At 40.0% G+C, this 26099-nt stretch overlaps 2 protein-coding genes across 3 annotated transcripts; both read left to right on the forward strand.

Moving 5' to 3' along the window:
- Positions 1-3558: 3558 nt before the first annotated feature.
- On the forward strand, positions 3559-11354 carry LOC100220117 (serpin B10). Its single transcript, XM_002199388.7, has 8 exons — positions 3559-3815; positions 4911-5088; positions 6088-6201; positions 7810-7944; positions 8319-8436; positions 8804-8946; positions 9507-9662; positions 10449-11354. Exons 2-8 carry the CDS (start codon positions 4921-4923, stop codon positions 10851-10853), a joined length of 1239 nt encoding a protein of 412 aa, XP_002199424.5. The 5' UTR covers positions 3559-3815; positions 4911-4920; the 3' UTR covers positions 10854-11354.
- A 120-nt stretch (positions 11355-11474) lies between these two features.
- On the forward strand, positions 11475-21470 carry LOC100228737 (heterochromatin-associated protein MENT). Of its 2 annotated transcripts, none has more exons than XM_072924084.1 (8): positions 11475-12283; positions 15038-15214; positions 15559-15645; positions 16041-16178; positions 16705-16822; positions 17521-17663; positions 18750-18917; positions 19955-21470. In XM_072924084.1, exons 2-8 carry the CDS (start codon positions 15047-15049, stop codon positions 20363-20365), a joined length of 1233 nt encoding a protein of 410 aa, XP_072780185.1. In that variant the 5' UTR covers positions 11475-12283; positions 15038-15046; the 3' UTR covers positions 20366-21470. The 2 variants fall into 2 exon arrangements, with proteins under 2 accessions (XP_072780185.1, XP_002199431.5); XM_002199395.7 differs by lacking the exon at positions 11475-12283 and adding an exon at positions 13150-13789.
- Positions 21471-26099: the final 4629 nt, after the last annotated feature.

The following is a 26099-nucleotide window of genomic DNA, read 5'->3' on the forward strand; positions in this document are numbered from 1 at the left end:
GGGACCTCACCACACCCTTTGGGAACTCATAAGGTTTTACATAATGTTAGAGTATGTCAGCAAGGATTCCTTGGCAAGGGAATGCTTGCAAATTTACATGTAGGAGGTGCACAGCAGATCACTATCTACTTTGTTTCAAAATAAAGACACGTGTATTATCCACCAAAGCTTTAAAGGGAAAAAGGATACTCAAGGAATGAATATCTCTTTAACTTAAGAACTATTCGAGATTTCAGTTTGATAAAAACTTGCCATCACACATAGATTCCTTTACAGCACAGCCCAAAATCTGTTACAATCAGTCTAGGTGATGCACAAAGGGTTTTTTTCAGTTGACAATGTTAGGTACAGCTCATGCTGTGCTCTCACTTACACTATGACAGAATCATCACCCAGGAAAGAGCCCTGCTTAGCACAGAAAATGTTCATAGAATCATACACTGAGGTAGAAGAGACCCATGAGGATCATTGAGCCCAACCTGCACAGGACATCTCAAGAGCCACACAATGTGCCCTGCGAGTGTTGTCCAAATGCTCTTTGAACTCAGACAGGCTCGGTGCTGTGACCGCTTCCCTGGAGATGCTGTTCCAGCGTCCAATCATCCTCTGGGTGAAGAAACCTTTCCTGATATCCAGCCTAAACCTCCCTTGACTCAGCTTCATGCTGTTTCTTCAAGTCCTGTCACTGGTCATGAGAGTGAAAAGATCAGTACTTGCACCCCTACTTCCCCTCATGAGGATGTTGAAGACCACAATGAGGTCTCCCCTGAGTCTCCTCTTCTCCAGGCTGAACAGAACAAGCGACCTCAGCTATTCCTCATAAGGCTTTCCCTCAAAGCCCTTCACCATCCTCATGGCCCTTCTTTGGACAGTCTCCAATAGCTCAATGTCTTTTTTATATTGTGGTGCCCAAAACTGCACACAGTATTCAAGGGGAGGCCACAGGAATGCAGAGTAGAGCACTTATCACTCTTCATATTTTCTCAATTTTTGTGCCCCTGTCCTCCTTACAGTTTTTAAATTTAAATCACACAGAGATTAAAAAAAAAAAAAATCACACATACAAAGGGATTAAAATTCTAGCAGCTTTCAAAATTCTTTTCCTCCCTATGCCTCTTGTATCTCCTAAAGTATTTTTAAAGTTTTGGAGGTATTTAAAATCCTTTCATGTTTAAAATCTACTGGCCAACTCTGACTGATTCAAAAACTTGAATAGACTGCTCTGCTAGGTGAATCAGAAATTCTTCCCTGCCAAGTAAATAAACAGTGCTTGTACTTGTGAAAAATACTTGAGGATGTCAGGGAAACTGAAGAGTTTTCCTTCAAACACTACTTTTTCTTCTTTTTTTTTTGATCTACCTGAAATATAAAACACATTAGTTGCCAATTAAATCAGATTTCCAAGAGCTATACAAACTTGATAGTAAAAATACGCTACCAATGGGCATGAAAATTAGCCATGGAAAATTGTATCCTAAAAATACTGTGTGAGAGCAGAAGCTAGCACTTTTCTGTGACAGCAAGTCTTTTTCTCAAGACCCTTAAGAAACTTCATAGGGCACTTTATAATGTTCTGTTTAGACATCAAACATATCACCTACTCCTGAATTCAGGCACTAATGAGCTGAACAACACACTGTGTAGTCAAAATGACGTGAGCAAAGTTACACTGAAACTGGAGGGAAAAAAATTGCCTTTATGCAGCCTGCCAATATTTGCCCTAACCAAATGGAAACATGAATGACTGCAGTGAAAGGGACCACAGGTTTACTTCCCACAGGAAGGATACTATTAGCACAAATATAAGTCTCCTAGTGTGCTGCTGTGTTGACTTAGTAAGGCGTGGGAGCACCACTGCTACTGAGTCAGCAGTAGCACCATGCAGTGAGTTGTGTCCTCCAGTGATGCTAATTTAAATGGATATTAGAAAATATTATCAACCCATCACTTTTATAAAGCATATTTTGTCTTCTGAGATTAGTATAATTTTAGTTACTCAGTATGTTTTTCTTATTTTTATGTCCTAACCACCAGCCATGACATTCGAGAGGTGTTCTAAAAAGGTAGCTGTAAAACCTTGTGCAAAAGCACAAACCTCTCATTCAGCCTAACCCAGCATTTTTGTGTAAACAGACCTCAGTCACTTCTTGTAAGGCAGCAAGCAGGAGTACTAGTTAGCAAATTAAGTTCACCCTGCTTTGTAACCAGAAAATCCACACTAATTGCTCTAAGGGATGAAGTCTTTTCAGGGCTATCTATCACTCTTCAAAAACAGGGCTAAATTTGCAAAGATTACTCAAATAATTTATGCTTGGAAACCATTTAAGGCCAATGTAAACAGATTACAACTTTCCCAGACACTATGGGTGCAATTAGATCTGCAGTGAGACCTCTCCTACACTATGCTGCTCTCTGTACAACATAATAGATACATCTAATTACAACTCACACTGAAACATGCCCCTTTTGTGTAGCTACCATTTCAAAATATCCAAGGGGCAGGAAAACACCATCCAATTAAAGTAATGTGGCTCCTCATAGGTAGGAAAACAACTTTAGCAAAGCTTTCAATTCCCAAGTTATATTGATACAGAAGTTTCACTATTGTCAAGGAATCCTTTTCAGCTGTGCCCTCCTATGCCCTGCACCAATTTTTTCAGGTATTTCCATGGTTCATTCCTCATTATGAGATCCTTCATGCAACTCTCTGCCCTACAACATAAATCCATGTTAAATATATGCCCATAGACAGAAGGTCAGAAGAAAGCTCTCCAAAGGCAGTTTATGCTGAGGAAGCAGACCTTGTGAGTGAGTCCTGCTCAGTGTTGGGGAGGTATCCAATTCCTACTCAGGTTTTCAAGGTGGAGGTATCAACAGAGCAGAGAGATAAAAATTAAATAAAGGGCAAGGTAGGATTTTAAAGGGTGTTCCAGTTAGGAGTCAGAGTAGGCACAGACAGATACAGGAAGGACTACAGAAGAAGGGACACCATGACTGCAAGGAAAATCAGGGAAGGAGGTATTTTAGTAGCCCAGGAAAGAAGAAAAAAAAGATTTGACAGAATATTCATCTATTGGAATGGAAAATAAGGAATAGATCTCTGCCGTGCTACATGGGTCAAACAGCTTCCAGACTGGGTGGGGAAATAGAAATGAAGTCTAATCTAAGATCCACACTAAGTTCAAGTGATGTTGCCCACTGCTAAAAAAAGTCAGGGTCTGGTGTCTGAGTCTTAACCTTCCCTATCTCACAGTTACAGAGTTTCCCTGACTGTACAGTCTTAGAATCCTCCAAGATTAACAAAACCCATTTTTCCAAAACAGAAACCCACCAGGAATGACAAATACTTTCTCAGAAGGAAGCAGGCAGTAGAAAAACTCACACATAAGAAGTCCCTTTCTTTTTTTTTTCTGTCTGTCTGTTTCTCAGAGATAAATTCTGTAATACAAACCATAAAAGAAGTAGGTCAGTGACTGCCTTTTTTTAAACTCTCCAAACCACAAAGGAAAGACTGTTCAAAGTGTGGGTTCAAGTTGTTACTAGCCTGTTGCCACAAAATTGTTTATAGAAATACTTAAGCAGTCACTTTTGTAAAATTCTTCTAAGGTATCATTCTTACCATCACTTCACATCCTACACTGAGGTGATTCAGTTCTTCCACAGGGATGTGGCCTATACTTGATTGCAGAGTCATGAGTCATAAGAACCTTTGCAGAACAGGCCAGGCACACTATAAATCCATCTTACCCTTCATGTGAACTGCAGAAACCTTGGAGACACCCAGAGCAGCAGTGTTTCTCCCAGCACAAAACAAGGTACTGTAATGACTTCTAGATACTATTTATTTTACTTATTCTTGGCTGATGTTTATTTGTTGACAAATATGAAAAAAGGAAGCAGGTATCTGAACTAATGGTTGGGAAAGTAATTAACTAAGATTGTACAGGCATAGCCTAGAAGATGAGAGTCTTAAAAATATACAGGAAGAGCAACTTATTGTTCAGAGTTCTGTAAATTTCTAGAGCTCACTGACTAGCATATCTATCACAGCACACTAAGAAACATTGTGTTTGCCCCGTCAGGTAATTTGTTCTTGTTCTCTTTAGTTCTTAGAATTACCAGTTTAGCTCCTGGTTTGCAAGCTACTAGGGTCACAAAGTATCTTTTATTCTAATGCCTTCCTTTACCAACCAAAACAACTCTTAGTCCCCGACTAGAACCCTCAGCTAAATCTGCAAGGCAAACAACAAATAGCAGCCTTTGTGGTCTGCTGAATATAGAAAACTTGTATTGCAGAAGAACTGGGAAGCTAGGGTCTGGGCTAGTGCTGTAAGACAGGGTTTCAGGACATTTTTAAAAGTCAGAAAGGTAATTCAGGATGCAATTATTGCTTAGCATGCAATAATTGGAGCAGTGCTTGCTCAAGTATAAGAAGGAGAGTTTTGTCTTGACCTAAAGGAATAGTTTGACTGCTTCTGTTAACAGACTATTTGTTCACCACAGAGATGAGCATCAAAAGGTTCTTGGACAAATTGAAACATAAAATTTGTCATAAGAGACAGTTTCTCAGTGGTCTCTAGCCCAGGCTTTGCTAAATAATACATCAACTATCACTCCAAGATGCTGTAAAGGGCAGTGCAATAAATTTCGTGGTGAACAAATATGAAACACAGCTAGAGTCTGGTTCATCCCTAAAAATGATAGCTGTTGCCATCAGTGAAACAAGACATGCTAAATTCTATGTGACTTTATAATAGTTAATGCTCCTCATTCTTCATTTAGGCAATTTTAGAAAGCCTTTTAATCACAGAAAAGTCCAAACAGTGAAGAGGAACTTCTAAATAAATAGCAATCATAGCTATAGCTATAATTACAGCAACTAATAGCATCTTGTCTGTATTTCTTTGCAGCTTCAGGACAATGGATACATTGAATAAAGCAAACACAAGCTTTGCTCTTGACTTTTTCAAACAGCAGTGTCAGGAAGATGATGACAAGAATATTTTGTTCTCTCCTTGGAGTATTTCATCGGCCCTGGCTACTGTTTATTTGGGAGCCAAAGGCAATACAGCAGATCAGATGGCACAGGTGAGTCTGGGCTTCTAAAAGTATCCATCTGAAAGAGCTGATCTCTTCAAGATTCCTGGTCTTCCATACCAGGAGTTTGCTGTGATGAAACAGAGGAAAGCCATATTATATGTAGAGTTTTGAGGACTCTCCCCTATAGTTATTTCAAGTTTTACACTTTGCTAAACATAAATCCGCATCTACAAAATTAGAGAAAAACTATGTTGAGACTACAATCCTTTCTTTGGGATATGCATTTTAGAGGCAAAATTGCTGACTGAAATTGCCAAGTCACACTTGTTCAAAGCTTGTAGTGTCATCAGGGGACAGTGAGAACAGTCCCAATGCACGGTTACCAAACACCTACTGCAGGTACCTAGCTCCTGTTGTAGGAGGGGAGGCTTGTGAGTTTGCTTCTGCTAAGGCAGAAGTTGTCCCACCTGCAGTGATCTAACTCCTGATGTACAGGACAAAAGAGACCCAGTAGGGTAAAAAAGGAGTGATCTTCTATTAGGATGAAGGGAAAACAAAACAAAACCAAAGACTCAGCTCTTCTGAAAAGTGTTCCAAGGTTGTTTGCACCCCTTTGTAGCCTGGGTAGGGTGAACAAGTCCAGAGAAAGGCATGGAACTGCCTGCACAATTTTCAGGCTTTTCGACACAGATCAGAGTTCCATTAAGACTTTGCCTTTGGTAGATTCCATCTGGGGGTAATTGGCTCTTTTCAGGTATTAACAGGTCATCCCAGGGGATAACTAAAAGCAGGCAGATCCCTCAACAAAGGCCAGGTACTTAATTAATTATAGTTTTGCCCTGCAGCCCTTAGCTTAGTTTACACAAGCCATTTTGTACACACGGGCATTGAGACCTAGCCAAAGATTTCATATTCAGTAAGGACTTGACACAGGATAAAATGGGAGCTTGATTGTCCTCATTACCATTCCTTTTGATATAACTGAAAAATTTCACTGAAACAGCAAATTTTCTAGTGTTGCATTTCTTATTGCTTTTTCCACTACAGGTACTTCACTTTAACAAAGCTGAAGGAGCCAAAAATGTCACCACAACCATAAGAATGCATGTCTACTCCAGAACAGAAGAGAGTCTATCAAATCGACATGCATGCTTCCAGAAGGTATCTCATCCAAGCTGTTGATCAAGCTATGGGCATGGCCACCTTTTCTCCTGCTTCTATTTTCCTTCCACATTTGTGTTTGCTTATGCTTGCCTTCCTCAGATTTAGTGTACAAAATTAATTGGTGCAGCATTGTGTGATATCTTCACTTAATGCAACACTTATTGCATGCTTCCCCCTTTTACACAGAATCGCACAATCTAACTTCAAATTTGCAAAATTTAACATATGATGATCAATAGATCTTTTGATCTTTTTCCTTTAGCTCTGAGGACAGATTTCTTTCTCAACTATTACTATTCCAATGGTAGCATAGTTCTTACCTCAGAGAGCTAATCCCAAAAAAAGAGATGCTCTTCCACACATTTGATTGCAACATCAAGACAAAGAAAATCAGTACATTAACTTTTCCAGGCTACCTATTCTTGAAATGTTTCAGAAATTAGCTTCCATTTCAGTTGAGAAGTTAACAACGTACATTTACATGTTGGGATTTTCCAAAGTAGACCAGTTGCCTGCAATAAATCTAAGAGAAATGGGAATAATTTTATTCCTGAGATAAGCCTTTGCCATACTGGCAAACATCTTGTCCCAGTTTGTATATAATTTAACATAGCAGAACAATACAGAAGAGCAAATGTAATTCCTCTGAGTCAGTAAAGGCTATTTCCTAGTTGACATTTCAAAGATGATGATATCAAACTCTCCTCCCTGATCTTTCCTGTCATCCTTATTCTTTAGGGGCATGAGCTGTTTCCCTGCAGTCTGCCCACAAAACCCCAACTGGTGCTAGTTTTGATGAATGGATCTGCACCCCACAGCCAAATTCCATGGTGGGAAGATTTATTTTAGGGGTTATGTCAACATCTCATTTGCACTGCATGAACAGGAAAGGGATTGTTCCTCATGAGTAACACTTGCCCTCATTGTAAGAATAGCTCTATGGGTAGTACTATGGGTTCTAACACTTTGGAGATTTAAGGGTCTGTTCGTGATTCTGATTCTGATATAATGATGAGATGAATACAGCACAGGTGCAGATTTTTAATTTACTAACTCACAGCTTTTTCCTTGAGCTCATTGAAGACTCTGAACCCACATTCGTTTAATCCTGTCACTTCAATATGGAGAATTTACTGCAATTACTGAAACATAAAAAAACCCCAAACCACAAAATATTAAGAGAAACATTAAGAAATTTAGGGGCAAACCTTCTATGTAACACTACTTTCATAAATTAAGGGAGTGATAGAGCCAAATCTCATGCATTATTTAAGAATCACTCTCTGACTTTTGTTTTCTGGATATCCAAAGTTTCACAATATCCACTTATAAACCGTTAAATATTTTACATAATTCAGGCTCTTAACATTTGCATTCCAAGATACCCACACACTGAGTGTTTATGTGTGTCTATACCACACCTGCAACTTCTAATACTTCAAAATTATTATTTCAATGGATATCCAGTTTAGAGCACCTCTTCTGTTGTAATATAGGCAACAGATCACCCAAGGATAAATACTTTACTTGGATCTGTGTGAAGGAAAAAGCCAGGATCTTTACACAACAGATGAATAATGTCCTTTTTATTTCTCTTTCTCCAAGACAGAGATTGGCAAATCAGATAATATCCATACTGGATTTAAAGCACTCAGCTTTGAAATCAACCAACCCACTAGAAACTACCTACTTAAAAGTGTCAACCAGCTATATGGAGAAAAATCATTGCCTTTCAGTAAGGTAAGATTTTTATTGAGATTATGCAGTGTCATTTAATCTTCATGATCTACTTATGGCAACATAAACCATATACTTTGAAATATTTTCACTACATTTGCAAATTATTTTATTATCCTTAACATTAACATTTTCTATGATACCTTTTCTTAGACTTTGGGCACTAAAATTTTAGGTTTTGGGATGTGTATCTAATCTCAGAATGATTTGTAGATGTAGTTAGAAGAGAATATTTAAATTAAGTGTTTCCACTAAAAAATACTTTGTTCCTTTGAGAAAACACTGTGCTTGTGCTCATGTAATTTTTATCTCTGGCTGTAGTAGTACTCATATTGGCATGCAGCAAACCTAAGTCAGGTGTCTCTATTGCACTACAGGAATACTTATTTTTAGCCAAGAAGTATTACAGTGCAGAGCCAAAATCAGTTGACTTTGTGGGAGCAGCAGATGCAATCAGGAGAGACATCAATTCCAGTGTTGAACAACAGACTGAAGGTGAGTTCCAGCCTCCCCTCTCCAAATCTAAAAGGAGTAATTTTGGCTTCTCTGTGCCCAAGGGGCCCATGGCAGCTAAAAAATTCACCTCAGAATGGTAAATCAGACTTCTCCTAAATTGCTTATCTACCGACAAGCTCTTACTAAAATTAGTGTCTTCCATCTCAGTGTGTGAGGAATATGGCTTATTCTTCTTTGTAAATCAAGATTACCCCAGTAACTACATATTTGCAAATAATCTCAAGCTAGATGAGTGCTATGGCAGCACTTAAAATTTCCCTGGTTTATATCCCCCGAAACTGTGCCAGCACGTAGGCTGAAACAGTGAAACTGCACAGATGTGTGAATGTCCCTCTGTTTTCCCTAGGTAAAATCCAGAATCTGCTGCCTCCTGCATCCGTAGATTCACTCACCAGGCTAGTCCTGATAAATGCTCTCTACTTCAAAGGAAACTGGGCAACGAAGTTTGAAGCTGCAGCTACCAGGCAAAGGCCTTTCAGAATAAACATGGTATGGCAATATACTGCCCTATTTCCTACACTGCAGGTGGAAAAACCTGAAAAAGATGGGGGGAGAGGAGGGTGGGGGAGAAATCCCGTCACCCTTTAAATCCATGTGGCAGGATAGTTATTTCATTAAAAGCATACAGTGTATTCAGTACATTTATTTCACCACACTTTCAGCACTAAAACTGCACACACATACCAGGCTCTGAGGCACAAATAAATTGTCAGAAGCTGACTTCAAAAAAGCTTCCTTTCTCCAAAGGCAGGGAAAAAAAAGAGGTGCATTTTCACTTTTAACCATTCAGCAGAGTGGCTGGCATACGGTTTCCTGCAATTGGTATCATCTGAGACAGCTCAGATAGGATGCCATGCCTCCTAGTGTCTTTCCAGTGTCTTGCAGGGATCCTCTGAAGCTCTTGTGTTCTGTGTCCTACCCATTAGGATGTCTCAGACACATTGGGCAGCTTGAAGAGTAAATACAATAAACATCCACTGTGCTACTTTAACTCAGTCCTTTTACTGTTCAGAGTACAAATGTAAAACATTCCATTTGATTTGTTGCAGCATACAACTAAACCAGTGCCCATGATGTATCTGAGGGATAAATTTAACTTAAACTACATAGAATCAATTCAGGCTGATGTTCTTGAACTTCCATACGTCAATAACGACCTCAGCATGTTCATCCTTCTACCCAGTGACATCTCTGGCTTACAAAAGGTAAAAACCCTGAGAATATAAATACTGTGAGAAAGTAAGAGTGTCATTATTTACATATTTTATGCATGTGTGAGGTAAAAGATCAGGCTGTAGTCATGTTTCTAGGAAGGAGGATACTGATCAGGCTCAAATCTGGTCTAGTACTGTGAGCTTGAACCTCTTGAAGCTCAGATTAGATTTCTTAGTTTTGGAAGCCAGCATGACTGTGGTTGCTAAAATTCATAAATCTTGGAAACAGGTAACCCAAACCCCATAAGATTACTCCTTTTCCAGCAGAACAAAAATGAGGACACAAAACCTGCTGAGATCAGACAGATATGATTTTATTCTGATAAAAACCCACCAAAATGGGGCAGCCTCTGTTATGTTCCAGGATGTCCAGAACTAATATGTATGGACACTGCCACCTTCTGTAAAAAGCCTGATTCTGCCTTTGGATAACAAACCCTTAAGAAATTTTCATTTTTAAGGTGTTGTGTGGGGGGTGAAGGAAAGCTCTTTTCAGTGAATTCTAAAATGTGGGGAAGACAGCCCTAGGAACAGAAAAAGAACTAAACTCTGCTATATTCCTTGACAGTTACTGAGAGCATTTAAAATACTGCATTGATATACCATAGAACAACATTCTCCTTCAGTGAAAAAGATCTCTGAACTGCTGTTTCATGACTGTTTTCCTAGTACTCTTACAACCTCTTGAAAAGTTGTCCATTTAAGAGAAGAAAAAACCCTTAGGGCACAGGTTTTTGAACATTTTTAATTTTCTAATTTTCTTTTGACTTACTACAGCTAGAAAGAGAATTGACTTTTGAAAACTTGTCTACATGGACGAATCCAGAACTAATGGAGAAAATGAACATGGAAGTTTATCTGCCCAGGTTCACATTAGAAGAGAAATATGACCTCAAATCTACTTTGAGCAGGATGGGGATACAAGATGCCTTCACAGAAGGTCAAGCTGATTTCACAGCAATGTCCAAGACTGGTGATCTGTTTTTGTCACAGGTTTTCCACAAGTGTTACCTGGAAGTCAATGAAGAAGGCACAGAGGCAGCAGCTGCCAGTTCAGCAACACTGGCATCACGAAGTCTTGGTGCTACTGTTATCTTTTTGGCAGATCACCCTTTCCTTTTCTTTATCAGGCACAATAAGACCAATACTATCCTCTTCCTGGGAAGGTTTTCTTCCCCCTAGAAACTCGATTACTAAACAGGTTATTGCAACAACAAAAATGAACTAAATACACACCACAAGGAACAACTCAATAGCCTGCACACTTCTTAATTTTCCTGTACTGTTGACAAATCTCTCAATATTAGAAGAGAATATTTATGAAAAATAGCCTCAAAATTATGCCTCTGGCTCATTTTCCTGGCCAAAGAACTCCAAAATGCTAGCACTACACGCTAAGTACCAAACTGTGCAAAGAAGAACATTACTATGTCTTTTCAGCACTTTGTGAACAAGAACTTCCACAGTTCAGAACAGACTGAGTTGAGCTCAACCAGTAATTTTAAAGTTTTGATACCTAAGAAGAAGAAAACCCAGGAAAATCTCCTTGCAGAATGCTGCTGTATCTCCATTGGTTTCAGATCATGCTGATCCCCAAGGCAGGCTACTCACCCGCATTCTTGTCCGTTTTTTACCAACTCTGCAGACTGGCAGAACTGGCAATGAAATAAACCTGCAAAATCACCTTTGTTCCTGATACTGGTTCTTCTTTTTTTTGCTCAAAAAGGAGTTAACACATATACTTTCTATTCTCTGTCCCACAGCAATTTGAAAATATTTAACAACACTATAGAACTAGGAAAATAAAACACATGTACCTCAAAATCTTCTCCTTTGTAAACTTTGATCCTTACAACACTATTTCCAGCCTAGCACTGTACTGGTTTGCTCTCATTTTACTTTGCCACTTATTCACTGTTTTGAGACAAGATCAAATGGGAGAACCAAGTCTAAAGCTAATACAAGTAATACTAATGGCTGTAAGTGCTTTCTGGAAGATTAATGTGAATCTCCCAGGTTATATTTACTCCTGTCACTGCTCTTTCTCCTAAGAGAGTGTCCTGATCATTCATGCATGTTTGCAGGGAATGTTCCTGACTATATGAATTCACAACAGACAGCAAAGGACGAGGTTTCTTAATGGACTTGCACACATCAATAGCATCTTACTACAAACACATTTTCTTGAAACAGCAGGACTCCCTTTACCTGGCAGAGATTGCTGACTGTCCCTGCATCTTTTCTCTTTTCATTCAAGTGGTCAGCTACTCCCAGGGTCCCTTCTGGCTCTGCTTCCCAAATTGAAAAGGAACATAGGAAAAGTGTTATGAAGCACGTGCTTTATTCTATCCCTATAGAGCCCCAAGAGAAAAGCCTTCTGCCTGTATCAGTCATGAAACATGACACCGGATCCCTGTGCATTCAGGTCCAATTCTGCCATGCCCTCCTTCACCTCATGGAAGAGCAGCATGTCCCCATGGATAAGCCTCGTAAGCACTTCCTGATATGCCTTGGGAATAAAGACAGAAAAGCCACACGTGGAAGGCCAAGGAGGAACAAAACTATGACAACATTAACACAAACTCACTCGGGCCTTTAAAGCCAATGGAAATGTGAGTCACCTTTTCTCTCTCCTTCACTATTTTAAGCATGGTTACAGAGATGACATAGTTTATGTCCTTTTGGCAGTACCATATCATTACTGACTGGCAGTGGCCACAACACATGAAAAGTGAGTTATGCATTCGTGACCAACCTTTTCCCTGGGTGAACAGCAGTGCTGGAAATGTTGTGGAATCTTTATCCTTGGAAGGGCTATGGCTAACCTTATCTACTCATGGCCCTGCTCCAAGCAGGAGGTTGATCTCCAGATGCCCCTTTTAATTAATATCTGTGATTTTTTTTCTCTCTTCTCAAAAGTCACTCTGCCTTGCCATCTCCCTTTCTCATCTTGTATGGCTTCCTTGCATCTTGACTAGCAAAGGCAACTATCTTGCTCACAGTATATATCTTTGGGACTTGGGAGTCTCCTGGCTTGGGCTTTTTCATCACCTAACCATTCAGTTGACTTTTCTCCTATCCAGATTTCTGGAGGACTTACCATACTAAAACTAGCACTTGTTTAATTTCTGGCATTTCTTCACTGCCTTGCACAACACTGATTTTTGACATTTTTTTGAATTCTTGACCCACTGTATTCCTGTAATCAGGCTTGCAGTAAAATGCTTAGCACACAGTACAATTTCCTTCCTTTCCTGCACCTTCCCCTGCCCTCTAGGGTCTTAGACTTGTTGCCACCATGTTCTTTTCCCATCACTGTCTCTCTTCTGGGACTTCAAAGTGACAGCTCTTGTGCATGTCTACCTGTGTTGTTTCTCTCTTTGTTTGAGCCCTCTCAGCAGGGTTGTTTCAATTCTTGTCCTTCTCCTTACTGTGCAGTAATTCAGGGTTTTGTGGTGTTTGTCTCAAATTATTCCCAGCCATGACTGCAATGAGATTTCTTCACCAACACAACCAGTGGGGTGTCCATCCCTTACCCTCCTTCACATCTTTGCCTCTGTGTTCCTAATGATCTTCAGTCTTAAACCAGACACCCAGTGTCCAATTCAATCACTAAGCTTGGTGTTTTATGCTGAGGTACTGCGTTTGAAACTCAGGAGTCACAGAGAAGAGAATCAGACCCTCAATATCTGCTTAAATCCAGAAGCCAAAACCAAGTATTGTGTAACCTTTTTAAAAGTCACTTATTTTAAACAACAGAGAAATTATCTCCACAACACCAAAAAACCTTTGGAATCAGCAACTTGCTTTGCTATCCTCTCAGTAGGCTATTATGGGGTAACAACAGACCTGAGATTTTTATTCCATTGTTCTTTTGAAATCTCTAAACCTGAAAAGTGACCAGGTCAACGAAAAGGACACTATTTCCTAAGATCTTCTGGGGATGTGGTAGAAAGGAACTTTGGGTAGGTGGGAGCAACTTTGGGTAGGTGTTTGTAGATAAAAGGGAAAGGGAGGGGCAAGCAGTACTGTGTTCCTTAATTTAAAACTTGCTTAACTCACAAATGCAGAACCTGACTGAGGACAAGACCTAAGTCTTCTCTCTCACAGGACTAAAGGTAAATATTTAAATCAATTTAAGTAAATTTTATGGTGTTTTTGAAAAGCAATCTGTGCCATGCGTGACTGTATGGATAAATGATTATATACTTCTGTTATAATGTATTATTCTTGCCTTGTGTTTTTCTAAATGTCAACCATTAGAGAAAATAATGCTGTAAGCCTACAGAAAACTGCTATTTTGGAGCAGAATTATTCACAAGCAGGGAAGTTATCTTAGGGCAGTGACTGCACTACAAGTAAAATCTTTATTTTGATAAAATAATTCTGTACTTAATGTGAAGGCACAGCACTGCACATTATCAGGCCAGAGACTCAGAGCAGTATTCATTAGCTGAAAACAGAAATTCCCATCCTGTTGCTCTCTTGGTTGTGCTCTCCAAGGAAAGAAAATCACTCTGTGGTACAGACATGGTCCTGAGGGCATACTGACTGCCAGAAAGAATGTAGTTGTTTGGAAACCAAACACTTCATAAATACCTGCAGATATCAAAGATTGCCCACAATTTTTGTTGCTCCATAGATACAACAAGAATAACAATAATAATCTAAGCATTTCTGGTCTTTTGAGTGGTAAATTACATGAGGCAGCTATTACTGGGTAGATATCTTAAAGCCTAGAGCACTCATAACCTCAAGGCATCTGACAGTTTTTGGAGAAGATAAAATTGCTGGAGCATACAGACAGGGTGGTAGGTACACACAATGAATAAGCTGTATAAGTCTAAATGGAAGCAACAGCTTTGCTGTTCATGCAACTATTCAGAATAGGCTGCCGGCCAGGAAAAGCAAATGAGCCTGAAAATTATGCCTAAATCCTTTCACAGTATCAGCTGTCAATTCTTTACAAATCCAAATGTAGTAGTGGGAAACTCAAACATTGTGAACCAATGCACTAAAAATGCATATAAATTCTCCTGGGAACGTTGCTTTGATTAATCATTAGTTAAGGACAAAAAGGAAAATAAATACAGAGGTTAAAATCTACATATCTTTGGAAATCAAAGGCAGAAAGAATCACAAAGAAAACTGCAGCTGTATAAAAGAGGGGAAAAAACTAAAAGAAATCGGTGCTCTTAACAGGTGTCAAACAGTATCTGTGTGGAAGATAAACATACAACTATGCTACTAGTTTTAAATTTATTGTCTTGCATATGCAACATTTCTCACTAATGGATACTGTGTACAAAAATTTACAAAAGTTTAAACATTCAAAGAGGACAATTCTGTCTGTTGGCTCTTTCCAGGCTGTAAAAATGGAAGTGGTCTCCACATCAATTGGCAACTTTACCATGGATCTTTTCAACAAGCTGAATGAAAACAACAAGGGAAAAAATATTTTCTTTTCCCCTTGGAGCATATCAACTGCTCTGGCTCTGACATACCTGGGAGCAAAAGGAACTACAGCAACCGAGATGGCAGAGGTATGTTACTATTGTACTATTATTGTGGGGAGAACCATTTGGATTTGCACAAACACATTCCTATTGTTGGGAGAAACAGTGGTGGAAGGGAGTTCTGCCTTGCAGCATGTAGACAAGAGCACAGTGTTGGTGGTCTGGGAGGGGGATGGTGCTATTCATTGTTATTCCATGGGATTTATTGTCACTACAGCTTCAGCATCCTTTTGATTCACCACCTAAGCATCAGATAGCACAGTGAGTAATCACAAAAAGAGAAACATGACAACCATCTGATCCCCATTTGACTTTAAGTTTCACAAGGTCTTTCATGCCTGTTTCTTATCTTTTGAAAACTCTACTTGCAGGTCCTTCATTTCACTGTAGGAGCAAGAGCTGAAGCTTCTTCTTCTGTGGCCAGACCTTCTCGGGGGAGACCAAAGAGAAGAAAATTGGTATCTATTTGAAGTGAAATTCCATTAGAAAGAACCTGCAGAATCAAAATGTCCATATATAGATTTAGGAGTCCAACATTTATTGTCTGCACTCCTCTTTAAAGTACAAACTCCAGCCATATCTCACAACAGAATGATGTTCAGTTCCTTTCACTCATTCAGACTTTCAGAGGTTGAAAGGATGAGTCACTGGGATAGTCTGGAAGGTTTGTTATATAACAATTCAGTTAATCCAGTCATGAACTGAGCTCTGCAAATTTGCAGTGACGATAAACTTGAGAAAATAAGCAGTAAGGAAGAGGAACCCAAGTCCCTCTCCTATACACATTGCTTAGCATGTTTTGAAAGCTTCATGCACAAATGAAATTGCTGAATGTTTGGTTTCTTTTTCCAAGGATCCTGAGAACAAGCAAGCTGAAGATATCCATTCTGGCTTCAAGAAGCTCCTGACTGCCATCAACAAACCCAGAAGTGCCTACTCCCTGAAAAGTGCCAACCGCATTTACATGGAAAAAACCTTCCTGTTATTGCCTGTAAGTTAAATCTCAGGAAAGAGAAAGAAAAGGTGCACAAATATTTCTCTTTTTAATTACTTGCCATTAATAGAACAGGTTGGAAGCTGACCTTCAATACTGTGAATAGGAGCTCTGGACTCCAGTGATTCCCTGGTTCCAGTTAATTAACTGGATACCAGTTCAGTCTGCTCACAGAATTTAAGAATGCATTGCCCTTTGACTGTATTGTAGATCCCTACAATCCTTTAGTATTGGAACCACCAATATATAAAATTGTAAATGAGAAATTAAAATAACCACACCCATAGGATGCACGCAGCCTTCCTCATTTCTCCAGATAAGCCTTGGAATTGTGAAATTTCCGTTCTTTGGTTATTTCTCACTTGTTAACCCACAGTCCAGCACAAAGTACCAATCAAGATCCTGCAGTCCTCTAGATCCAAGAATCTATCAAGTATAAGACCTAACAACTTCCTTTTGGGGCTAAAAATAATATATTTCTCTATTACCAAACATTTTGCTCACTTTTTTTGTTATTTTGCAGACATATATACAGCTCAGTAAGAACTACTACAAAGCAGAGCCACAGAAGATTAACTTTAAGACAGCACCAGAACAGTCAGGAAAGGAAATCAACACCTGGGTTGAAAAACAAACTGAGGGTAAGCTGGGCTCAATCCCAACACTCTTACTCTCCCACAAAGTCAGTCTGCCGTTACCTTTGGGCAAGTGCCTTTACTTCCCCAGGCGCTACTGCAGCAGCCAGGTTATGCCTTCCAGTGTGGATGTGGGCAGTGAGCAGAGATAAGGTGGGAGGACAGAGAAAGAGCAGCACACTTAAACAGCTTCAAACACCTGATCTGAATCTCACTGAACTCCCTGAGCAGATTCCCATTGACTCCATTGTGCTCTGCAGCAGCTGGTCCTCAGGCCCAACCATGTCCTGGTGCTGCACCCAGGCACCACTGGCAGAGCAGACAGAGGGGAGAGACACCTCTGCCTACCAGAGTGCTCCAGGGCTGGGGGGATGCCTGCCCTGCTGTACCACTCTGCACTGGGCAGAGGGCTCCTCCTTCAACCTGGTGTAACCAGTCAGTGAAGCTTTCTGCTTCTAGCTGCTTGCCATGAAGATGAGACAGTTTTGGAAGAAGGAGTAAACCCCTGTCAGCCAGGAGGACAGGTCAGGAAACAGCTTTGGAGAGTGTAAAGAACTGCACTGATTTATGTCAGGGGCACATTTCAGGGAGCAGGGCATCAAGGCATGGACTTTTTACTAAAAAGCTGAACTGAGAGAAAAACTGATCAAAATGTCCTCACTGTGCTATTCTGGATTGAAATCTGACTCTTGTGCTTTCAAAAGGCAAAATCAAGAATTTGCTGGGTCCACGAGATGTGACAAGCAGCACCAAGCTGATCCTGATAAATGCCATTTACTTCAAGGCAGAATGGGAAGTGAAATTTAAGGCACAAGATACAGAGCTGCAACCCTTCCGACTGAGCAAGGTAAGTTCCTCCTTAGTATCCTTCTTACTGTAAACAACCTGGTCACAACAGCTATTGCTGAAATCTTTCCATTTCATAAGTCTTCAAGGTAGCCCTGTGGAAACTAGACCCTGTGAATAGCTGGTTGCAGCAAAATCTGTCAGTTCTCAGCTCACTGAAACATTAGGATGTGCTCAGGTAAATGTTAGTGAGCTCCAGATAACAGCTACTGTTTCCAAAATCATTACAGTCATTTAAAACCTTTCAGTAAAGCAGCACCAAAATTGACTAAATTGTAAAAACATGATTTTAAGAGTCCAGGGTTCATAGATAGGAACTACATGGCATGTCACGGATGAGTACAGCACCAGGCCTCTGCACTGTGCAACCAGGCAGGCCACAATCATTTCTGCTCAAACACAGCTGCAACAGTGTGCCCTGAACTGGTGCATGGCTGTGTGAGGCTAGAAGCAATGTTAATGGCATGAATCCAGAAGAGATGTTAAGAATTCACAGTTAAAGAACTCTGTGCAACTTCCACAAAGTGTACCTTCTGCCATATGATTAGCATGTACACATGGGCTGCTTCCTTGAATGAAAGGATACAGATGTTAATAGAAGTCACATACTCCTGACAACCTGACTGCTTCCCAGGAACTCATCATGAGCCCTTTTGCTCTCACACTAGCATTATCTTTTCTCAATCAATCAGCTAGTCACTTTTTATCTCCTCAGAGAGAGGAGACCACTGATAAGCTGCACAACACTTATCCTCTTAAACCACAGCTGTTTTCCTTCCAGAGTGTTGAAAGGCCATATTCCACACCTTCTCCATTCCCCTAATCCTTGCAAACATTTCTAAATCTCTTCCTCCTTAGGCATTTTTTGAGGAGAAGAAAAAAATATCTCTGTTCAACCCCCTACAAAAGCTTTGGGACAGACACCAAGATAAGCAATGTTGTCTAGTCAATAAAAGCTTTGGAAAATGGATGATAAATCACTGTTTTAAAAGCTCCTTAGAAAATTACCTCTCCTTGCTCTGCACTGAGACATTATCACCCTTCCATTCAATGAATGATTTCTTACTTATAAAAAAATACTTTCCAGAACAAGACCAAGCCTGTAAAGATGATGTACATCAGAAATACATTTCCAGTTCTCATCATGGCAACAATGAATTTCAAAATGATTGAGTTGCCATATGTGAAACGTGAACTCAGTATGTTCATCCTCCTTCCTGATGACATCAAAGACAACAGTACGGGTCTCGAACAGGTACAACCATTTTCTATTACTGCTCAGGCACTAAAAAAAAAGAAGGGCAGGCTGACAATGGTATCTCCCTTTCTGAGGACATGCTATCATGCTGTTTGACCTCCTCCGCTAGCTGAATTAATTTTCCTTAATACTTATCTAATCCCAAGAAAGTTCTTCCATGCTGAGCACCTTAGTTTGGTAGGAAGTGAAGACAGGCAACACTGTGAAGAATCAGATGCTCAGCTCTTCAACAGTCCCCTTGACTGACACCCAATTTTACATGATCTGTGAGAGTTAAATCTCCCTTCCTCGCACATTCAGAAGAGACACCACCAAGAAATCACAGGTTGTTCCTGAGATGACACCTTTTCTCCATGGCCTGGAAGTTTATTTCCATATTGTTCTCACTCTTTTCCCCCCTCTCCTCTCCCACCATTTGTCTGCTCAATGAAAAACTAGGATTTTGGTGAGACTGCATTTGCTACAATAATGAGATCTCCTACTGTAGTTACTATAATTCCATGATTGTTAAATTCTTGGAGTCTATACCATTCATTGCTTTCCTCCATTTGATCTGAGCTGAACCCTGGTGCCATAGTGCCCAGGACACAGAGTGGTAGTGAAAGACTTTGCCAGAAGCACTTTGTTTCAAAGCTGTCAAGAAAATATATGCAATAATTTTAACACCTGTTTTTATAGAACTGGACCAAACCATGTGCCGCAAAGCAATTTTAGTCACATCAGGACTGAATTAAAAAAGAGGAAAGAACTACCATGGGGGATGGCAGCTGTTGAATGCCCTTCCCATCTCTCTTTTGCAATGGATTTGGAAAGGACACTGCTTAAAACTTTGCAGCATTAAGACTCGAATATTTGTTGTGCACCTTGTCTCTGATCATTAGTAAAATGAATTTCTATTGCATGCTTTCAGCTAAATGTAACTTTTGCTATTTAAAATGTTTAATTAATTACATTGCCATCAAATTGATTAATTCATAGTTAATTAATTGTTTTTCCATGCAAACACCCAATTCCTTCTCTTTCTTAAATGATAGCTGGAAAGAGAACTGACGTATGAGAAGCTGTCTGAATGGACTGCTTCCAAGAAGATGACCGAGACTCTTGTGGATCTGCACCTACCTAAATTCAAACTGGAAGAGACATATGACCTCAGTGATAATCTGTTCAGGATGGGAATGCACAGTGCCTTCAACAGCAATGCTGATTTCAGTGGAATGACTGAGAATGCTATAGCTATCTCCAAAGTTTTGCACAAGTCTTTTGTTGCAGTTGATGAGAAGGGCACTGAGGCAGCTGCTGCTACTGCTGTCATTATAGAGATGAAAAGTTCACCTGTTAGCCATGTTCTGAAATTTAGGGTTGACCACCCTTTCTACTTCTTTATCAGACACAACAAGTCCAAGAGCATCCTCTTTTTTGGTAGATTCTGCTCTCCTCTAGAATGAATTATTTCTTGCTCTCAGTCAGCAACCAAGGTTCACTGTTCAATGGGAAAAAAAGTGAACTGTGGTGCTAAAATCTCAACCTTAAGACATGTAGCCTACCTGTACTGAAGCGCCGGTTCTTTTCCTTACACCAACGCCCCTCAAAAAAGGCAGCAAACAGAAACCATCCTGAGCACCAAAGAACACCTCTCTACTGCTTCTTTCTATTGTCCTAACGAGACAGTCCTAAACAGGAAAAAAAAAGTACCGTTTTGCTCCCTTTTATAAAATCTGCTCTTCTGGCTTTGTTGTTTAAAAGTAAGGTGGAGTCTTAAAAGCTCTCTGCACACAGGTCATCATTTGCCCTATGTCAAATGCTGACTTCAAGGGAAATGCAGTTCATTCTCTTGACTCTCAAAGAGAGAAAAAAGAACCCCAAAGAAAACCCACAAACTTGTAGAAATCTGGATAGTCTCTCTTACTCTCTTATCCTCACTGGAAAATCTGTATTTATACTACAATGCTATTTCATAAACTCAATTTCAAATTTCAATGACTGTTGGGAATTAACAAATTTTAATACAAATCCAGAATAATCTCAGAATGCCCCTTACCATCCTGTCTCACCAAATGTGTATAGGCACATCACATTCATTCTCTCCTGCTCTTTCAGCTTCCTGAAAAAATAAGACTATGAGCGAAAATTGTCCAATCCTTAATATTAAATCGCTGACTTCTAATAATGTTGCATTTTCCCCACATTTTTCTAGATTTTTTAGTTTAAGGTTGCTGAGATTTCCAACCAGCAAAAAAGCTAAGAAAACTATCAGGATGGCCTTCTTGCCATCTTTTATTCATATGTAATCTAAACTTGTTAGAATTTAAATCTGCTTCCGCTTTTTAATTTTACTTAATGATACTTAATGTTTCCTGGTTAATACCTGCAAAGCTTCCTTGCCACCTGCAATATTGACCAATGTTTGATTTGTACCTTGCATCTCAGCAAATATATTTGTGGTATTGACAGAAGCACCAGTGAAATTTTGATTTTGATTGATACTGTACTTATTATTTTACCATGAGCTGCATTTAAAAAAATAAATGAAGTTGTGTTTGTGTTATTCAAGACACTGAGTTACTTGGTTCTCTTATAACATCCTGCACTCTGCACAGCTGGAGCATGTTTCCATTTTTGTTATTCAAATCAGCTACCACACCATCCCAATTGACAAAGCTGAGAAACTTTAACACACTGATGTCTTATTTTCACTAGGTTTCAAATAGGCCTCCAAACGCTGTTATTCTGCATGTCATCCTGGGCATTTACAAACATACCTTTCACAACACACAAGAAATAAGGAGTCTGACCAGAGGCAATGGCCTAGAACAGCACCTTCCAAATATCCCTTTTGCCCATGTTCAAGAGTGAACAAGCAACGTGAAAAAAATGAACTCTCCACACATCCCTCTTACCCATGTACAAGAATGAACAAGCCATGCTGTACTGGCAGCATCAGTTCCCTCTGACAGCTTGGGAGGGCAGCAGTTGTGCTATTCTTGTGGCCATAAGGAAAAGCATAAAGTTTTGCAGCCATTGTGGTAGTCCAACTATGTGTCAGAGAACATTACGTAAGAAAACAGGCTCTGAATGCAGGAGGGAGGTACAGTAAAAACATTTACTTTCAACAAAATTACACCACCTATAAATACAACTCACTCCACCTCTCCAGAAAGTATTCTATTTGGAACTACATCTCCCTTCAACAAACTATATCCTCACCTTTTTCCCTGTACAAAGTACTGCTTCTAAAATCAATGACCTCCCTTGCCTGTAAGCCACAGCTCAGGATTTAGTTGTCTGTCCCTCAGGGCCTACCCCGGTGAAGCCCAGATGTGTGCTATTGACTCAGCTTTACTGAGAAATTCATTCTTTAGGTGTGGAAGAACACGTAAGTGAAGGTTGTGAAAAACAAGAAGAGTGAAAACAGAACCTCTGAGGCTCTCAGAGGAACTACAGCACAGTGACTGTCTTGACGAGAGATGCAAAAGGTCAAACAAGCTGGGTTGGCTACCAAGACACTCCCAGGCTCAGCTTTCCTTGAAGAGTACACATTCCAGTGTATGACTTAGAATACAAATGAAAAGTGTGAAAGAGAAGAAAAAGAACCCATCCAGGGCTGCAGAGGTCATCTACTGCAAGCAACACTGGTGCTGCTTCATTTGTGCTTCCCTGCATTATTGTCATGGTAACCAGCATCTGGGTCTCAGGTCAGGCTAACCCTTCCAGAAACAGAGAATTGTCAGGGTAGAAGTGGCTATTTGAGATCATCTGGTCCCACCCACTATGCAAACAAGCTAAACTGATGCTGGTTGCTAAGGGCAGTATCCAGTTGGAATTTGAATGCCTGTCTCCACTAAGGGAGGATATATAGGCTCTCTTGGAAACCCATGCCAGTGTTTGACCTTCCTCATAAGTGACCATCTTCATCCTCTCTTATGTTCAGATGAATTTCATGTTATCAGTCTGTGCCCATTGTCTCTTGTCATCTGTCATGGTTTGACACTGGCCAAACACCAGGCACCCACAAAAGTCGCTTACCTTCCCCTACCACAGCTGGGCAGAGGAGAGGTAAAAAAAATTAACAAAGGGTTCTTGAATTGAGATAAGGACCGAGAAAAAACACTCCAAGGGCAAAACAGGCTTGGCTTAGAGGTACAAAGTGAATTTATTACAAACTAAATCAGAGGAGGATAATAGGAAATACAATAAGCCCTTAAACACCTTTTCTTCCCCCAACCCTCCCTCCTTCCCATCAGCAGTGCAGGGAGACAGGGCATGGGAGTTTCAGTCAGTTCATCACCTGGGGTTTTCTTCTACTGCACAGGGAAAGGAGTCCTTCACCTGTGAGACCATGGGGTCCCTCCCACGGGAGACAGTTCTCTGTGAACTTCTCCAGCATGGCTCCAACATAATGAGCAGCAGCCCTGCCAAAACTGCTGCAACGTGGGTCTCTCTCTTTCCATGGGGTGCAGTCCTCCAAGGACAGGTTGCTCCAGCTGGAAATAGGGACCTCTTCTCTCTACCCGGTCTCCCACAGGATCACAGCCTCCTCCAGGCATCCACTCACTCCAGCACGAGCACCTCCCCCATGGGCTGAGGGTGGATCTCTGCATCCCCTGTGGATTCCCACGGGCTGCAGGAGCACAGCTGCCTCACCATGGTCTCACCATGGCCTGCAGGGGAACCTTGGCTCTGGTGCCTGGAGCACCTCCTGCCCCTCCTTCTGCACTGACCTTGGTGTCTCCATGTTGTTTCCCTCACATGTTCTCACCTCCTCCTCTTCTCTGGTTAGAAAAAAACTGTGTGCACTTTGTTTTGATTTTCTTCTTAAATATGTTATCACAGAGGTGTTACTAACATCTCTCAGCTTTGGCCAGCAGCATGTCCATCTTCAGAGCCATCAGAGAATGGTTCTGCTGGACATGGTGGAAGCTTCTGGCAGCTTTTCACAGGAACCATCTCTGTGGGCCCTTGCTACCAAAAAACAGGCCATGCAAAACTCATGGGAACCTCTGAGAAGAGCCTGGTTCCTTCTTTGTTACATCCTGTAAGGCATTAGTCAAGTAACAGGTGAAACATGGCTGCATTTCCAAATAACTGTTTTCAAAAAGCCTTGTTCTGTTTCAAAGTTTTGCAACTTAAGGTCCATAAACTCCTCTTTGAAAAGTCACAGTAACTTTGAAGACTAAAGAATTAAGTACTTACTGGAAACTGATAGAGCAAGCCTCAACACAAGGATGTTGTGAGCATGGACTGCTTGTCACTTAGTGATTCCACACTTGTCAAAATGCAGCATATATTCATGCTTTTAGTTTATCCTACAATGAAACATGGGGGTTTTGTGTTCCAGTACCAATTTTAGATTCATAAAATAATCCCTGGCCCCTCTGTGGTAGATGGAATTCATGAAAAGCAGAAATGGCAGACATAGGTTACATTAACAAAACCAAGAAAATTTACATTGTTGGTGCACAGTTAGTATCCAAGACAAGGATATATAAACCCCTACTGTTTTCTAGCTGCAATGCAAATGCATCCATATTTTAAAGGTTTTATTTTGTAAACAGAAGCAGGCACAAGAAACCCACTTTTGCAACAGATGTGATACTTGGTCTCATTTTCTTCCTAGGCAACATAGCTGAATAGGATTTTTTGCAGAGCAAAAATCCATAATTAGAGTTAGTTTAACACTGATTTTAAATTCTGCTGCTTATTACTAGCAATAACTGCAAGAGACCTCATCTTCAACAAATACCCGAAAGGCCTACTCAGAGTGGACCATTAACAAGGTACAGATACATTATTATGGTAATCAGTCAGGCAGAAAGATACAAACTCCCTGCTGAGCCAGGTAGAAATGAAAGATGGCTTCAAAAAAGACCAAATTTCTTCTTCAGTATGCCAGAGGAAAATGACTGTTTTTTTTCAAAAAAACTTTTTTAATGACCATCTGTCAAAGGTCAATCCACTTGAAGTCAATAGGTTGGGCATTGTGATGCAGTGCAACCTTTTTTTTTTACCGTTCTGTCTGCATCAGTTCACTATTTGCTCTCACTGTTTACATCTGGCACTGCAAAACCAAGAGCACTTCTTTGGCTAATGTGTTCTCTTGTGTAACTCCAATGTCTCTTACTAAACAGGATCTTGCAGCAGCTAGTATATACCACAAAGAGTATACACAGTTTGGGAACCCTTTCTTCATTTTCCTGTATTTTTGGCCAATCTTTGTAGCTTGTAGTACCACTAACTGCTTGGGTTTGTTTTGGGGGGTTTTTTGTTTGTTTTTTTTTCCTATGAATTTATCTAAAAAACAAACAACAGCATATTAAGAAGAAACATTTCATAAGCTCATAAGTAAATAAAACATTGCCTAATATATTTCTGAAGTAAGAAAATAAGATGAACATGCAAGGCATAAAAACTACACTTAAAAACAAAAGGTATGAAGAAAGCAAGGCACACATATCTCTCTTGAAACCTTGCACGGCATATGCAGCAGTCAGATTTTAAGTGTATAAAAGCACGAAAATATAATCTTTGTTCAAAAGATGAACTTCATACTGAAGATGAACTTCATACTTTTCTATGTAGGCTGACAGCAGGCAGGTAATTTGTTTACTCTGCATGTGCCATACTGTTGGGCAGGGGCCATTCTTTACTAAGGTTCAATGTAGCAGAAAAGACAGATCATGATCACAAATGGAATTTATCAATACAATTTAATTATAGTTACACAGTTTGAGATCAGAATTACACAAGTTTAAAGTAAAACATTTGTGTACATCTTACATTACCTTTGCTGATACCCAGTTTTACACATTCTCCTGTTTTTGCTCCCTGCCTTTATATGACAGTTTCAGTAAAAGAAATCATTACCAGCAGATTTTCCAAGTAGCTTTTCAGCTTTTGGTGGACAATTCAAACTCCCTAAGTCCATCATAGAGGGATAGCAAGCTCAGTACAATGTAGGTACCTATAGCACCTTCACTGACTTTCCTAGGACCAGAAGTCTTTTAAAACAGCATCTACCAGTTCAAATGAGCCCAGCATTCACTCTTATTTCACCACTTATTTTAGGTGACTGTGTAAATATCTTCTGAACTTCCTTTGTAATGTGTTTTCTTAAAAAAAAAAAAAAAAAAAAGGCAAAAATTCAAAATATCCTTGTACAAAATAAAGGCTTTATGTGACCTG

The sequence above is a fragment of the Taeniopygia guttata genome, chromosome 2, assembly GCF_048771995.1.
Source record: "Taeniopygia guttata chromosome 2, bTaeGut7.mat, whole genome shotgun sequence".
Taxonomy (NCBI): domain Eukaryota; kingdom Metazoa; phylum Chordata; class Aves; order Passeriformes; family Estrildidae; genus Taeniopygia; species Taeniopygia guttata.

Bases quoted from the DNA above. Each gene is read 5' to 3' on its own strand.
- LOC100220117 (XM_002199388.7), top strand. From the start codon at position 4,921: ATGGATACATTGAATAAAGCAAACACAAGCTTTGCTCTTGACTTTTTC. The intron at 7,945-8,318 runs GTAAGATTTTTA...ATTGCACTACAG, and splicing joins AATCATTGCCTTTCAGTAAG to GAATACTTATTTTTAGCCAA. The intron at 8,437-8,803 runs GTGAGTTCCAGC...TGTTTTCCCTAG, and splicing joins TGTTGAACAACAGACTGAAG to GTAAAATCCAGAATCTGCTG.
- LOC100228737 (XM_072924084.1), top strand. From the start codon at position 15,047: ATGGAAGTGGTCTCCACATCAATTGGCAACTTTACCATGGATCTTTTC. The intron at 16,179-16,704 runs GTAAGTTAAATC...GTTATTTTGCAG, and splicing joins AAACCTTCCTGTTATTGCCT to ACATATATACAGCTCAGTAA. The intron at 17,664-18,749 runs GTAAGTTCCTCC...AATACTTTCCAG, and splicing joins AACCCTTCCGACTGAGCAAG to AACAAGACCAAGCCTGTAAA.